Source organism: Mobula birostris, chromosome 2, assembly GCF_030028105.1.
Source record: "Mobula birostris isolate sMobBir1 chromosome 2, sMobBir1.hap1, whole genome shotgun sequence".
In the NCBI taxonomy this organism is placed as follows: Eukaryota; Metazoa; Chordata; class Chondrichthyes; order Myliobatiformes; family Myliobatidae; genus Mobula; species Mobula birostris.
In genome coordinates, this window is record NC_092371.1 from 53,301,928 (window position 1) to 53,316,063 (window position 14,136).

General features: G+C 36.0%; 1 protein-coding gene across 4 annotated transcripts in view; it reads right to left on the bottom strand.

Moving 5' to 3' along the window:
• Positions 1-445: 445 nt before the first annotated feature.
• Positions 446-14,136, bottom strand: part of LOC140186662 (dnaJ homolog subfamily C member 5) — a 46,165-nt gene continuing 32,474 nt past the window's right edge. For all 4 annotated transcript variants that reach the window (XM_072241106.1, XM_072241097.1, XM_072241087.1 and 1 more), the window contains exons 4-5: positions 10,698-10,872; positions 446-5,276 (exon numbers count right to left, since the gene is read on the bottom strand). In XM_072241106.1, coding sequence (XP_072097207.1) covers positions 5,185-5,276; positions 10,698-10,872 — 267 coding nt within the window. In that variant the 3' untranslated portion in view covers positions 446-5,184. The remainder of the gene's footprint in view (positions 5,277-10,697; positions 10,873-14,136) is intronic.

The following is a 14,136-nucleotide window of genomic DNA, read 5'->3' on the forward strand; positions in this document are numbered from 1 at the left end:
AACTTGGAATTTTAGGTAGTTAAATAGAAAGTATTCACAATAAAGTTATTTCAGTATACAAATAATTATGATCATTTCCCACAATTTGATTTCAGAGAATGCAACCAATGGAGTTCTTTAAAACTGTATTTGCTACATACAGTTACTGCATTTGCATGTAGACTAAATGATAAATTAGAAAAGGAACAAAACCCACATACTGTAAATCTTCAACAGGTCAAACAGCAAGTGGTGAGAGTTAATATTTCAAGTTAGTAATTTCTAAAGGTACTGCCTGATCATTAAATATTTTCTGAACTATTTGATTTCATATTTCTGATATCTGCAAAGCTTTAAATTGGAGTTCGCTATTCAAGCCAAATTTTAAATTGAATTTTGCCTCTATTAACTAAACTATTTTAGAACTAGAACTGGTTCATACAGGAAATGACAAAAGCTACAGTGATTTAAGCATTGGAAACATTTATTTTACAACTGCAAATCAATAAATTACCAATGATTTTCAGCAATACAGTACATAAATAACCATGCTAAAAACATTACAGTTTATTTTATGTACAGGAGTCCATGGGCTTCAAGTCCTGTAGTTAACATAACCACATCTACTTACATACAATTTCAACTATGGTCCTTTTAAGAATACCAAAAAGGTTGCATAACAATGTTTGTTTCTATTTTTATACCAATAATCTGAATTTTAAAGGATCTATCAAATTTTGAAGACAGTTCACACATTGCATTCTGGCTTTGCAATATTTTATCTGCAGCCAAATCCAACAATCTTTTAAATAATTTGTTATTCGGTCTGTTTAGTGTTACTCCTGAAACATGCGAAAGCAGTGTACATTAAATCAATTGCAATATTATTCAATTTTAGTAGTTTCTAAATCATTGTACAAACTCATTTGATGACTGGCACAACAAAAATTTACTGATTGATGAGAAGCATTTCTGTAGTTGCAAATTCACCATTGCATTACAATTGAAAATTATGTTAAGGTATCTCTATTGTATTTAGACAAGCAAATTTAAAGCCTGGTATGTCAAACTTACAGACAACATTTCACAAACTGACTTGGAGATTGAAAGGCTTCACGAAGTTCGTAAGTGCAGCAGGGTAACAAAGTATTATAATTTAATGGAATGGAAATAATAGCTTCATCTAGTTCAGCTTTTCCTCAATTAGTCAATATAATGCAAATGTATCAAGTAGGCCATTTATCTTGTACTGTTAACAGATTAATTCAGTTTTCAAATGGGACATCCAGATTCTAATTTTAGCATTAGCGCTGCAGAATCAGTAGCAGTCGTCACATTGAAATGATATTAAATCAAAACTAAATATGGCATTTTTATAATGGACAACTTAACATAAATATACCAAATTAACAATTATTTTAATAGCATGCAAATTACATGACTGGTTGACCTTTGGAGAAATCAAGTTGTTTTTTTTTTTAAACATCCTGTGGATTTGAATACCTTGAGCCACTGTGTTTTACAATTACCACTAAGTTACAATTACCTGAAACAGAATTGCCAGAAAATCTAAAACTATAGATGATACCTATCCTCTTTATTCAGACACTCATCACCACATACAATTTAGTTGACTGGGAATGCTTTAAAGGTATTGCAATATTCTATGGATCTTGTACTTAACTGTACAGTACTAGAAGTACTGCACTGCTTCAGTGTACCAGAAAGTTACTTAAAACCTGTATTGCAAACTAAACTATAATACTAAATGTAAACTTCTCTCAAAACTAACCATATAAATGGAACATAACTTGCAAGAGGTACTATTCAACAAAATTTAAATTACTCCTATATTGTGTGGTTATCCTGATTCACAGAACAAAACATTGTTTACATTAACATTACATTTGAACATTATTGGAACAGGCATTATTAACCAGACAAACTTACTAGACACAAATTATATGACCCAAGCTATGGTAGAAATGTGATTCTATGTTTAAATTATTTAATAAAGTTAACAATAACAAATTTCCACATTTCCATACCAGTTTAATATGATAAAGATCAGAACATCAAGGAATGTATGTAAAGGTTGAGAGGGGGGCATTTTGGAGAAAATGCATTCACAATTCAGCTTTGATGGTTCACTGGCATTTGAAACTGAAGTGGTTTGCAAAATATGTTTAGTCAGTTGTCGTGCCCCAAATACCTCAACATTGCTGAAACAAAGAAAAAAGAAACCATGTTTTATCTTGGAGTCAGCGGAGCCAAAGATGGAGTTTGCAGCCAACTGTTTATGGCAGATAAATTTGAAGTGAGAACTAATGAAGTGAAGGGGGAAAGGAAAGGAAAGGAAGTAATATATTTAGTAAAATAATCAAGTAAGGAAAGCTTTAGATCCTTATCCACAAGCCAGAATGAGCTAGGTTAAGTGAATCCTCTACTGGTCTCGAGTATTAATTACAGTTAAGTGTTCCTTGAATTAGGCAATATCCATTTTTAAATTCCAATGTGTGATGCCCACAAATGCTCTTTTACTGTGAGTATCACTTCAGAAAATCAAGCAATTTGACTAGGCCAATCAGCATTATAAAATTCATGATACAATTTCTCTAAACTACCTTTGATTTCCTCAATTAAAATTCAATATGGTATTCATCCAGATGTCAGCCATAGAAATTTTAAAATCAGCACAATCATACAGAACAGTTTCAGTAATCCAAAAAAAATTGCAGTTATGTTGAAAGACTAAATATCAAGACTACTCCTGAATTTTTTTGGTATTACTATATCCAATTAAATAAACTGGATGTTAAGTCAGGTTCAATTCATGATAAGAGGCTAGGAGTCAAATACAATTATACTTTTTCCCAACCATAGGAATGATTTTAGATTTAAGGATACATTAAAGGAAAATAGAAATATTTTGGTTGCTTTCTTGCAGTAAAATGACACCCAAATATAGTTCTTATGATACAAATGCAGATGTAAAAAATAATGAATCCTTCAAAATATAGAACTTGGACTTGCAACAAATGAACTTCAGTAAACCAATGACACTTAACCAGCACATCATCCAATGTGCCAATTGTAGCACAAACCATGATTGTCTTTAATATTCTACATAAATCAAGCATCTATCCAGTGTGATAACAATGGATTATCCAAGTTGTTTTTCAGTAAAGACATGCAAATCCTTCAAAAATTGACATTAAATTTGCATCACCTTTGATATTTGAGCTGCATTTGTCCTCTTGCTATCAAATAGTTGCTATCATTCTATTCACATCACTTTATACTGACTGAAAATCTATTAGTGACCTTAGCCGTTCCTACCCAGCTTGCCAAAAATCCAACAATCAGAGAATGTTACACCATTGCGGATAGATTGGGATTTGGTCACACTGGGAAAACCTCAAAATACATTGATTGAGGAATATTCAATTGCAATTTGTTCTTTCAAAAGGACATTAAGGCTTATGATAACAACATACATGTTAGCAGGCGATTTGATGGAAACAGTAAGGAACCATGCAGTCCAACAAGACTGAACTAAAATTGACCAGGTTAACATAGCAACGTCATGACTTTATAAAACATTTAGACAGCTCTCTATAATCTTCCCTCAATACAAGATGCTCAAATACAACCAATTATTATAATTCTAACAAGATTAGTGTTTCAACTCCAAGGACTGAGCATTTTACAAAGAAACAAACATGCAAATAAATTTCAAAAAAAAGCACGAAGGGGAAGGAACTATTAATGCATTTCTTTAAAAAATAAAAATTGGTCCATTTTGAAACTGCCAGTTTATATTAGAGCCTTTTCATTATCACAGTTTGATGGCAATTCAATCATGATATAATGTTGCATCTCAGCTAATCAGTATTCCCAGTTCTCTCAAGACTGCCATGACAATAAGCCTAGCACCATAAAGACAATTTTTAGCACAACTTAAAATTATATGCTCTTTAGTCAAAATTACCTATACATTTTCTTCTAGTACTGCATTCTGGCCAGTTTTCTTTGACCATGTCACTATAGTTTGGTTACATTTTAAAAATGACAAACATAGGACTTTTGCAGAAGGCAGAAAATGGGGTGCTATCTCCATACTGTACAGGATCAAACAGAAGTAGTTAAAACATTTTGGAAAAAATACTCGTTTTGAGAGTGAAGAATAGTTAATATAGAATAGTGTAGTTACCATTTGGCAATTTGCTACCTTATGTTATAACAGGCTACAGAAGTGATTGTACTCCTGCTAAGAGCCATCACTGAATCAGTATTTGCTATGAAACATGATCTGAACATACAGATTTAGAAAGGATTTTTCTAAAAATGAAAATGACCAAAGTGTAAACAATTAAACAACCATTCTATATCAGCCCCTCTTACAATGGTTACACTGGTCCACTGATCACTTGAAACACCATATTTAATATTTTATTGTAACATTTAAATTTAAATGTTGATATTTCTGCAAGACTGCTGTAGCACAGCTATGAAGAACTCCACACTAGAGGGTGTTTTCCCCCCAAATGAATGTTAGATATATGTCAAAAACTGGCAGTTGGACACCATCTCAAAATACCACATTGAATTATACAATGGACAGTAACTGAGCTGCGTCTGATTTTCAGAACAACCAAAAACCCCTTTCATTTGGGTAGATAATGCATTGACTCAAGTTGTGTACACCATATGATCGCACAACAAAATTCCTTTGACCTCAAGCACAAAACATGTCATAAATGACAAAGACAAAGCTGACCATATTTACCTGCTCCCTATATAAAAAAGCACTATAAACAAACTCATTATTGGCAACATTCTACAAAAGCCAATAAAACTACAGGTCAGCGTGACAAGCACTGAATTTCTAGTCATATTTACGTGGTAGTTTATGTGCACTGCTTCTATTTTCATACAGTTACATGACATCATTCCATTCACACATTATATTATGTAATTAAAATAAGTGTCAAATAGTTTTAAATACTGTTCACTACAGTACTTAAGTTAATTTACAGTGGCAAAAGGCAAGATAAGGGAAGGTGGCCTTCTCAATGTTGGTGGCGGCTCTCACCTTGGCAGAAAATCTTGTGAAAGTTCTATCTATAGCTTTAACTATCCCAGTGCTGAAATGAACTGTAAATATATTTTTTTAATTACAAGAGCAAACTTGGTTAAATTAAATCATTCAGTGTGATAGCTGGGGTGACTGTCACTGGTGAGTTGAGTTGTTTCTGTGGCTGTTGTTGGCTGCACCACAATTGTTCCATCTCCCTCTGGAGGTAATGGGGGTAGAGGGAAGGAAGAGAGAATAAATATGATTTGGTTAAATGAGTCTAAAATTCCACAAATGTAACCTTTCTTGATTTTGCACATCATTAATCAAAATAATGTAACATACATTACAATAATTTTGTATATTACACTTCATTCAAAAGCAGGAGAAAGTTGGTTCAAATTAGCCATGTAAAAATATTTAAAACAAATGAGTAAAACACAAAACCAAATTTTGTTTACACATTTGAAATACACTCACCAATAAAAGGGAATATTATTGATGCATACAAATGGGGAAAAAGCAAATACTCAAGTTTACTGTTAATAAAGTCCACTTTCACATTTGGACATGGAAACAGCTTAAGGAGTTTTGCAAGTAAGAGAACATAAACCACGTGGATGAATCAATATTCTCATTTCCTTCAATAACCTGTCAATACAGCTTATAGTCTTGCATGGACCAGCATTCTCTTTCAGCCATGGGGAAAATATAATTTAAACAGCAAGTTACCAAGGAAAGCAAGTTATCCCCAATATGAAATGCAGAAAAATCTAGACCAAGTTATTAGGAGCAAGTTAGACATGCTTGATGGCCAAATCCAAAGTAAATTTAACCACAAAAATCCATACCCTGATAATTAATTACATAACAAACATTATGAAAAATGTTTTCTCTAGATAAGCTGCTCCCATTAGTTAGGGGAATACACCATTTTAACTTGAGCCTCCTCCATCATTCAATATGATTAAGATTGCTCTGCCTTCAAGTTTATTTTCTCAACGTACCCCTATACCCTCAATAACCCAATTGATTAAAAATCTTTCAGCTTTGAATACATTCAAATATTCAGCCTTCACTGCTTTCTGGGTCAAGGAATGTCAGAGTTCCAACCTTGAGAGAAATTCTACCTCATTCCAGTCTTAAAGCGGAAATCCATTATTTTGAGGGAAAACATCTTCCCAGCGTTTACACCATAGGAATCTTGTTTCAATTGAAGATATAACTTTCTCCTTAAACGGCTTCCTCAGCTGGTTCATGATCTTACTGCTAATCTAGTTGCCCAATCGATGTCTGCCAACTTTCTCATTTCTATAAATCCCCTTAAAGTTTAACAATGTTGTTTAAAATCCAAGTTTCTGATTTTCAAAATGAATGCTAAATTCTACCATGCTATGATTATTACCTCCCAGATCTTTTAGTTCAGGATAATTTATTAAACACATAACATTATACAGCTTCAGGTCCAGTATAGCCTACTGGAGACACTAGATCAAGTATTCTCAAGGTGGTAGGAAAAAAAAACAACTGCTGGAGAAACTCAGTTCAAGCTGCATCTGTGGAGACAAAGGGATGGCCACCATTTTGGTTGACCCTACATCAGGGCAGAATAAAAGGTGGGAAGACTAGCAGTGTGGAGGGGAAAGGAGGGGCTAGCCAGGAGCTGGTGGGTGATTAGAGGAACCAGGTGTAGTGGGAGGGCCAGATGTTGAATAGAAGGAGCCATTTGGGGAAGGGGGAGGTTTTGATATAGAAGTTGTTCGGTAGTAGGTGGAAACAAGTTTAAAAAAAAAGTTGCAGACAGGTGGGGAGAAGGTATACATAAAAACTGGAAGGTGAGAAGCAGACCAGTGAAGGGAAGCCAAGGTAGAAGAAACCCAGGTGGATAGTGTGTGAGTGTTGGTCAGATAGGGGACAGCAGTGAATCTAGCTGAGGAAAATGGAAAGATGAGTAAAGGACGAGACCAAGGTGGACTGGTAAGAGAGGGAAACAATGCGGCAGGTATAGGCTACATGAAAATGGCAAATTCAATTTTCAAACCATTGGGCTGTAGTCTACCCTCATGAAATATGAGGCACTGGTTCTTTTAGTGAGGTATTTGGCCTCACAATGACAAAGGCAGAGGACTGGTTGGTGTGGGAATGGCAACAAGAGTTCAAATAACCAGAAACACAAGTTAGTCACTGTAGACAGAGCACAGAAGCTCTTTAAAATGATTGCCTAGTCAATGCATGATCTCACTGATGCAGAGGTATGAATGGGCACCAAATGCAACAAACAAGGTTGGATCATCTGGAAGAGCTGCTCAGGTCCTTAGATGGTGTTGAGGAAGGTGGTGAAGGGACAAGTGGTGCATCTCCTGCAGTTCCAGGGGAAAGTACAGGGAATATGGATGGTTGCAGAAGAAATGAGTGAACCAGGTCTCATGGAGAAAACTGTCCATGCAGAAGGGAAAAGGAGGAAGATGTGACTGGTGGTGGAATCCTCTTATAGGTGGCAGAGATTATAAAGGATGTGGATGCTAGTGGGGTGAAAGAGGATGAAGGAAACTAACTACCGGGGTGTTGGGGGGGGGGGGGGGAAGAAGTGGAGAGAGCAGACATCCGTGGTGACAGGGAAGCCACATTTCCTGACGAGGACAGTTGGAATTCCTAAACTGGAATGTATCATCTTGAGAGCCAGTGTAGCAGAGAGAGGAAAGAGGAAGGGAAAGGAGCAGTAGACTGAGATGTAGTCATGGTAACTATGAGTCTGTGTAATAGTAGATAATCGGCAGACTAGTTATCTCTTGTGATGGAGACATGTCAAAAATGGTCTCAATTTAAGAGAAGGGTGGAAGTTAGTAGCAAGGGTGATAATACCAACAAATTCTGCACAAGTGCATGAAAAACCTGTATGAATACTCAGGTACATCTTTGATTTGTAGGAAGCAGGAGGAATTGAAATAGAAGTTTTGAAGACAAGAACAAGTCCTCACAGATGCCGAGAGCATTAGTAGAGGAGAGCAGATTGGGTCTTTGTTCCAGTAAGAAATGGAGAGCTCCACGATCTCCCAGATGGGAAAAAGGTGTACAACATGCGTATGCTGAAGATAGGTGGTCAGGGTCTGAGCCAGGGAATTGGAAGTTGCCAAAATAGTGGAGGGCATGAAGGGTAAGATAGTCCATTGTCTGGCTGATTCTGTAATATGTGGTTCTAGAAAAATATTCCAGATGATATGACAAGTCAACTATCTACACTGGAGTGACGAATGTTTTTGAGAATGCGTGCCCAAAAAAAAATTCTCTTGTAATTCCATGGTAATTTTGAACATAGATTATCACTGATTAATTAGTAACAATAATTATGGACTTCAAGGGGAAACAAAAAAAGGATGAGTCCTATTGTGTATTTAGGTGAATTCATTGTTTTGCTATTTACAGAAGTATAACAGCAACAGATCAAAATAAAAGCTTTTTACAAAAACGGGTTAAAAATTAATGTTAATCTTTTAAAAAGGCAATTAGGAAATTAACATTTCAAAATAATTATAGTAACTTTGCTATCAAAATAGTGTACACCAGGTCCGTGAGGACTTAAAAATTTATCATCCAATGTCCTGCGTTCTTACAACTACCTATCTGGTACAAAACTAGTACCAGACATTTCCTGTGAAAATATCTTACCAGTCTTGGTTCGTAAAAAACTCATCTACTGCTTCATTTGAGTGTATACAAACATTGTTTTCTTTTAATTTATGGATTGGCTTAATGAATCGAGGGGCAGCATTGCATGCTGCGTACCAACAAAATTTTTGCGCGTGCCACAGGCTTGCCACCACATTGTTTATACTTCCAATGACAAGAATATTGAATCCCCTGCTAGACTGAACTGTTACTTAGAGAATTATCTGATAGAAAATGACATGTAGAAAGCATTACAAATTGTTGTATTATATGAACAAATGAACTTCAGTATTAATTTGAGACTCAACAAGCTGATAATTGCTTCTGAATTAGTGCAACCAGAAACAGCTAAATTTATTGTGCTTAAAACGAATTCAAAATGAATCCTATTTAGATTATGAAGGAGACTTACTCTTCAAGCTTTCATTAGATATCCACAATTATAGAAATAAGGCTAAAAACCATTAATCTGTGCCTCATTTACAATTCTAGTGTGAAGATGTACAAATGACAAGTGAGGTGTATACATTAGGACTCTGCACCAAGCTCTCTTTTAAAGGCATCAGATGCAGGATGACATTATTAGACTTAAGTGTTTACGAATGACCACTTAAGAGACAGCAGCTGCTAAAGTACTGAAAGATGCATTGATCCAACTGTTCTCAGTTTGTCTGCGCAATTCAAGATAGGAATTTGTCATTATAAGGTTTTAGAAAGCAAGTGCAAAACAAAGGAATAAATTTTCATGGATACACTAGGCTGAAGATCCTGGTTCCAGCTTCTATGATTTTATGGATTTATTTTATGGCAATATGTCATGCATTTCAATCATGGTCTTAAATATTCAAAATGCTCACCTCTTCCTGGGCATTGCCAGCTTCCTGAAGTTTGGAAAATGTCTACATTCAAGATTCAACTACAACAAAAGGCTTATGGAAACCGGACTTCATTATTTACATTAAGATGTGCTGAATTTAACACCCAAGAATTAGAGAAATTAGTCTCAAGTGCATTTCCTTGAAACTCTTAAAAACACTGAAATCAATGAATAACTTAAGCTTCAATTTCCATAACTTGCATCAGTGGCATGTTGAATGCTCTAGTCTCATTACAAATTTACACACTTTCAATCAGCAAGGTCAAACTTGGAGTTTTGGAACATGGAGAAGTTATCAAAATGGAGCAGTCCCAAAGGAATATTACCTGTGTTCTGTTTAGCAATATAGTTTAGCATAGCCTTATGCAATATTTATGATAAATCTACACTGCCCTTCCTCCACTCATGTTGGTTCAACAGGAGTTAATATAATTAAATATACCATCTTTGGGATATTTAGATTTGGAACAGTAAAGTCATCAAAATTGATTATGGAAAGTTAAAATGCTTGCTTAGTGACATCTAATAAGCAGAGGAAAACTTGCAGTGAAAGTGTTAGATTTGATAGCTTTCGCAAATCGGAGTTAATATTGGACACTAGAAATGAATTGAGTGGGGCACAAACAATAAAGTGTGCAAGTTAGGAAAAATGAATTGCCAAAGCACATAATAATTTTTTGGGAAGTTTATGACTGTTTTAATGTTTAAAACATTGAAAACTAAGAATCTGACAGCCAAAGATTGGCAGCATAGCTTTCCTTAGTGTCACAATTCTTCCATTTATTTCATAAGTACAGCTTGTTCTGGCCTCCACACAAAAAAAAAATGCAGTTACACACAAAGTCTAGTGTTGCACATGTGTAGTTTAACAAAAGAACTACAACCATCAAGGTCACAAGGTCTTTTTCAAATTCACTGCCAAGAACCATTAGCATGCTGCAGGTTGTAAACTCTGCATCAATACAATTTGTTGCTTAAAATCAGTTAGTCTTATCGCTTAAGTGTTTTAACTTCTGTAATATTTTTTTAAAATGCCAGAATTAAGCTTTTTCATTTACAGAAAGATCTGATGTGATGCAAGTTATAGATTCTATTTACCTTTCTCCATGTCTGACTGTAGCTGTGCCTCCAGATCCTCTGGAGACACATAATATTCTTGTTCTTCTCCTTCAGGAGGCTTTGGTTTACACTTCCCACAGCAGCAATTACAGCAACAGCAGAGGCAGCAGCAGAAGTAACAACCAGTAATCACTCCACAGAAGACAAACAATGCCTGAAAATTAGAAAAAAAAATGCTTTGTCATTAATAGTGGCAGACCCCATTCAAATAGGTCTTCAGTAATAAAATACTAATCAAATGCTCCTATGGAACAATATTTTGACATATTTCATATATAATTCAGCATGCTTATTTAGAATCATATTAAGAAACTAACCAAAACAATTGATAAGCTGTGACTAAGATTCAACTAGAGACCTGTTCCCCCATGTTAAGGATTTCAAAAACTAGAAGGCATAGGTTTAAGCTGAGGGTATGGGAAGGGGAGAAATTTAAACAGTAACCTGAGAGACAACTCTGTAACACAGAGGATGCTCTGCATATAGAATTTGCTGCCAGAGGGAGTGGTTGAGACCGGTGCAGTATATTAACATTTAAAAGCACCTTCAAAAAGGTACATGGATTAGAATGGTTTACTTTAGAGGAATATGGACCAAACGTGGACAAATGGGGCTGGTCTAGATAGACATCTTGTTTGCCATGGACCAGTCAGTCTGAAGGGCCTGTTCCTGAACTCTATTACTATATCATACACTAAGCGGGCACTAGATATTTGCATTAACACGCAAGTGTACCTAATAATCAGCCAATCATGTAGCAGCAGCTCCACACATACAAGCATGCAGATATGATCAAGAGGTCCAATCGTTCCTACCAAACATCAGAATTGGGACAAATTGTGATCCAAGTGAGTTTGACTGTGAAATGATCATTGGGGTGCCAGACAGGGCGATTTAAGCATTTCAGAAACTGCTGATCTACTGGGATTTTCACAGTCTCAGAAGTTTACTCTGCAGAATAGTGTGAAAAACAAAAAGTCGACAAAAACACCTCATCAATAAGCAAGGTCAGAAGAATGGCCCAACTGGTTCAAGCTCCCAGCAAGGCAACAGTAACTTGAAAAGCCACATATTATAACAGTGGTGTACAGAAGAGTGCCTCCAAATGCATTACATGAACCTTGAAGTGGGATGGAATACAGCAGCAGAAGACCGCACCGGGTTTCATTTCTGGACACTGGGTGTACATTGCTGTTTTTTTAGAGAAAAGGTGGTAGGAACTGGGGAGAGGCCAGCAGAAAACCAGATAAAATAATAAACTGAATAAGGAGAATCAAATAGCACAGTGAAGATATTTACCTTCTACTTCCAACCCATATCATCTTGGGATATCATTTCATTTAACTTATAATTATAATAAATCCTATTCTTTAGCAAGGAATGGAGGAAGACATGCTGGGAGTTGCACCAGGCAAATAAAATTGAGAACGTAGAAAAATAGCACGCAAGTTGAAGAATTACACAACCAACAGATCAGATAACATCTCTGCAGTCCTGTCACATCTAGTCAGGAGTGGAATTGTGCAATTTAGCAGCTAAGGAGATGAGATGGATTCAAGATATCATCCTCAATATCTGCACCACCAAGACTATTGCGAAAGTTGAGGCTTTCACAAATAAGCTCAACAGAAAGTGCCACATGGACAATTCTTCTTTGCTTCCTCTTGAGATACACACTATAAAAATATACCAGTTTTCAGCCAATTCAATTGATTTCACAAGAATTATATTACTGGATCCCTCTACTATTAACACTACCAAAAATTTGGAACACATACAACTAGAGCGTTATCATCTTCTGCAGTAGTAATGGTACTATGGAATGGGACAGGAGGCAAAACTAATCAAGATCATATTCCAAACAATTTAAAAAGTACCCAACTACAGGTGATAGATTTGGAGATCCACGTTTGTGAAAAGGCTACCAAAAGCAGTTAGAACAAACAGTTAGAAAACTTATATAAGGCTGTATCTACCTACCTTTGGGAGAGAATAACTACATGGGAACAGTACATTGACAAATCAGTATGCTGGAGTTCAGTTCACATGCTTTTTAAATAAATATTTTCACAAGACTTAATGTTTTTGTAAAGTACTGGGTGGGAATAAATATGGACTACAAGTCCAAAAGTTAACACTTAGAAATGAAAGACAATTATTCTATTTAAATAAAGATTCTATGAGTAACTGCTTGATGCAAACAAGCAACACACATAAAAGTTGCTGGTGAACGCAGCAGGCCAGACAGCATCTCTAGGAAGAGGCACAGTCGACGTTTCGGGCCGAGACCCTTCATCAGGATGAACTGAAAGAAGCGTTTCAGTTAGTCCTGACGAAGGGTCTCGGCCCGAAACGTTGACTGTGCCTCTTCCTAGAGATGCTGCCTGACCTGTTGAGTTCACCAGCAACTTTTATGTGCGTTGCTTGAAATTCCAGCATCCGCAGATTTCCTTATGTTTGCGTTGATGCAAACAAGATATTTTGTTAACAAATACCAACCAGCACAATTTACATAGCAGACAGAGGTGTTGAACTTGTAGAGTGGAGGAAAATAGAGATGTGATTGACAGCACAAAATCTTTACAAACTGACAAATTCCAATATCAAGTCTCAAATTAACTTGTAGATACTAGAAGTTACAAGCATTAAATTTCTGACTGCGTAAATTTAAAACTTGAAGCAGGAGATCTTTAGATGATAGATATGTCAGGCAGACTTAAAAAAAGATCTTTACACTATATTTTCAAGTTCCTTTATTTATCAAAACAGATTAAAGCAAGAGAATTCTCCTAACCCCTTAAAATTATGATTGAGTTTTGTCTTTAAGGGCAAGTTAATGTATCATAACCATATAACAATTACAGCACGGAAACAGGCCATCTCGGCCCTCGTAGTCCATGCCGAACTCTTACTCTCACCTAGTCTCACCAACCTGCACTCAGCCCATAACCCTCCATTCCTTTCCTGTCCATATAGCAGTCCAGTTTAACTTTAAACGACAACATCGAACCTGCCGGAAGCTCGTTGCACACAGCCACCACTCTCTGAGTAAAGAAGTTCCCCCTCATGTTATCCCTAAACTTTTGCCCTTTAACTCTCAACTCATGTCCTCTTGTTTGAATCTCCCCCACTCTCAATGGAAAAAACCTATCCACGTCAACTCTATCTATCCCTCTCATAATCTTAAACACCTCTACCAAGTCCCCCCTCAACCTTCTACGCTCCAAAGAATAAAGACCCAACTTGTTCAACCTTTCTCTGTAACTTAGGAGATGAAACCCAGGTAACATTCTAGTAAACCTTCTCTGTACTCTCTCTATTTTGTTGACATCTTTCCTATAATTTGGTGAGCAAAACTGTACACAATGCTAAAAATTTGGCCTTACCAATGCCTTGTACAATTTCAACATTACATCCC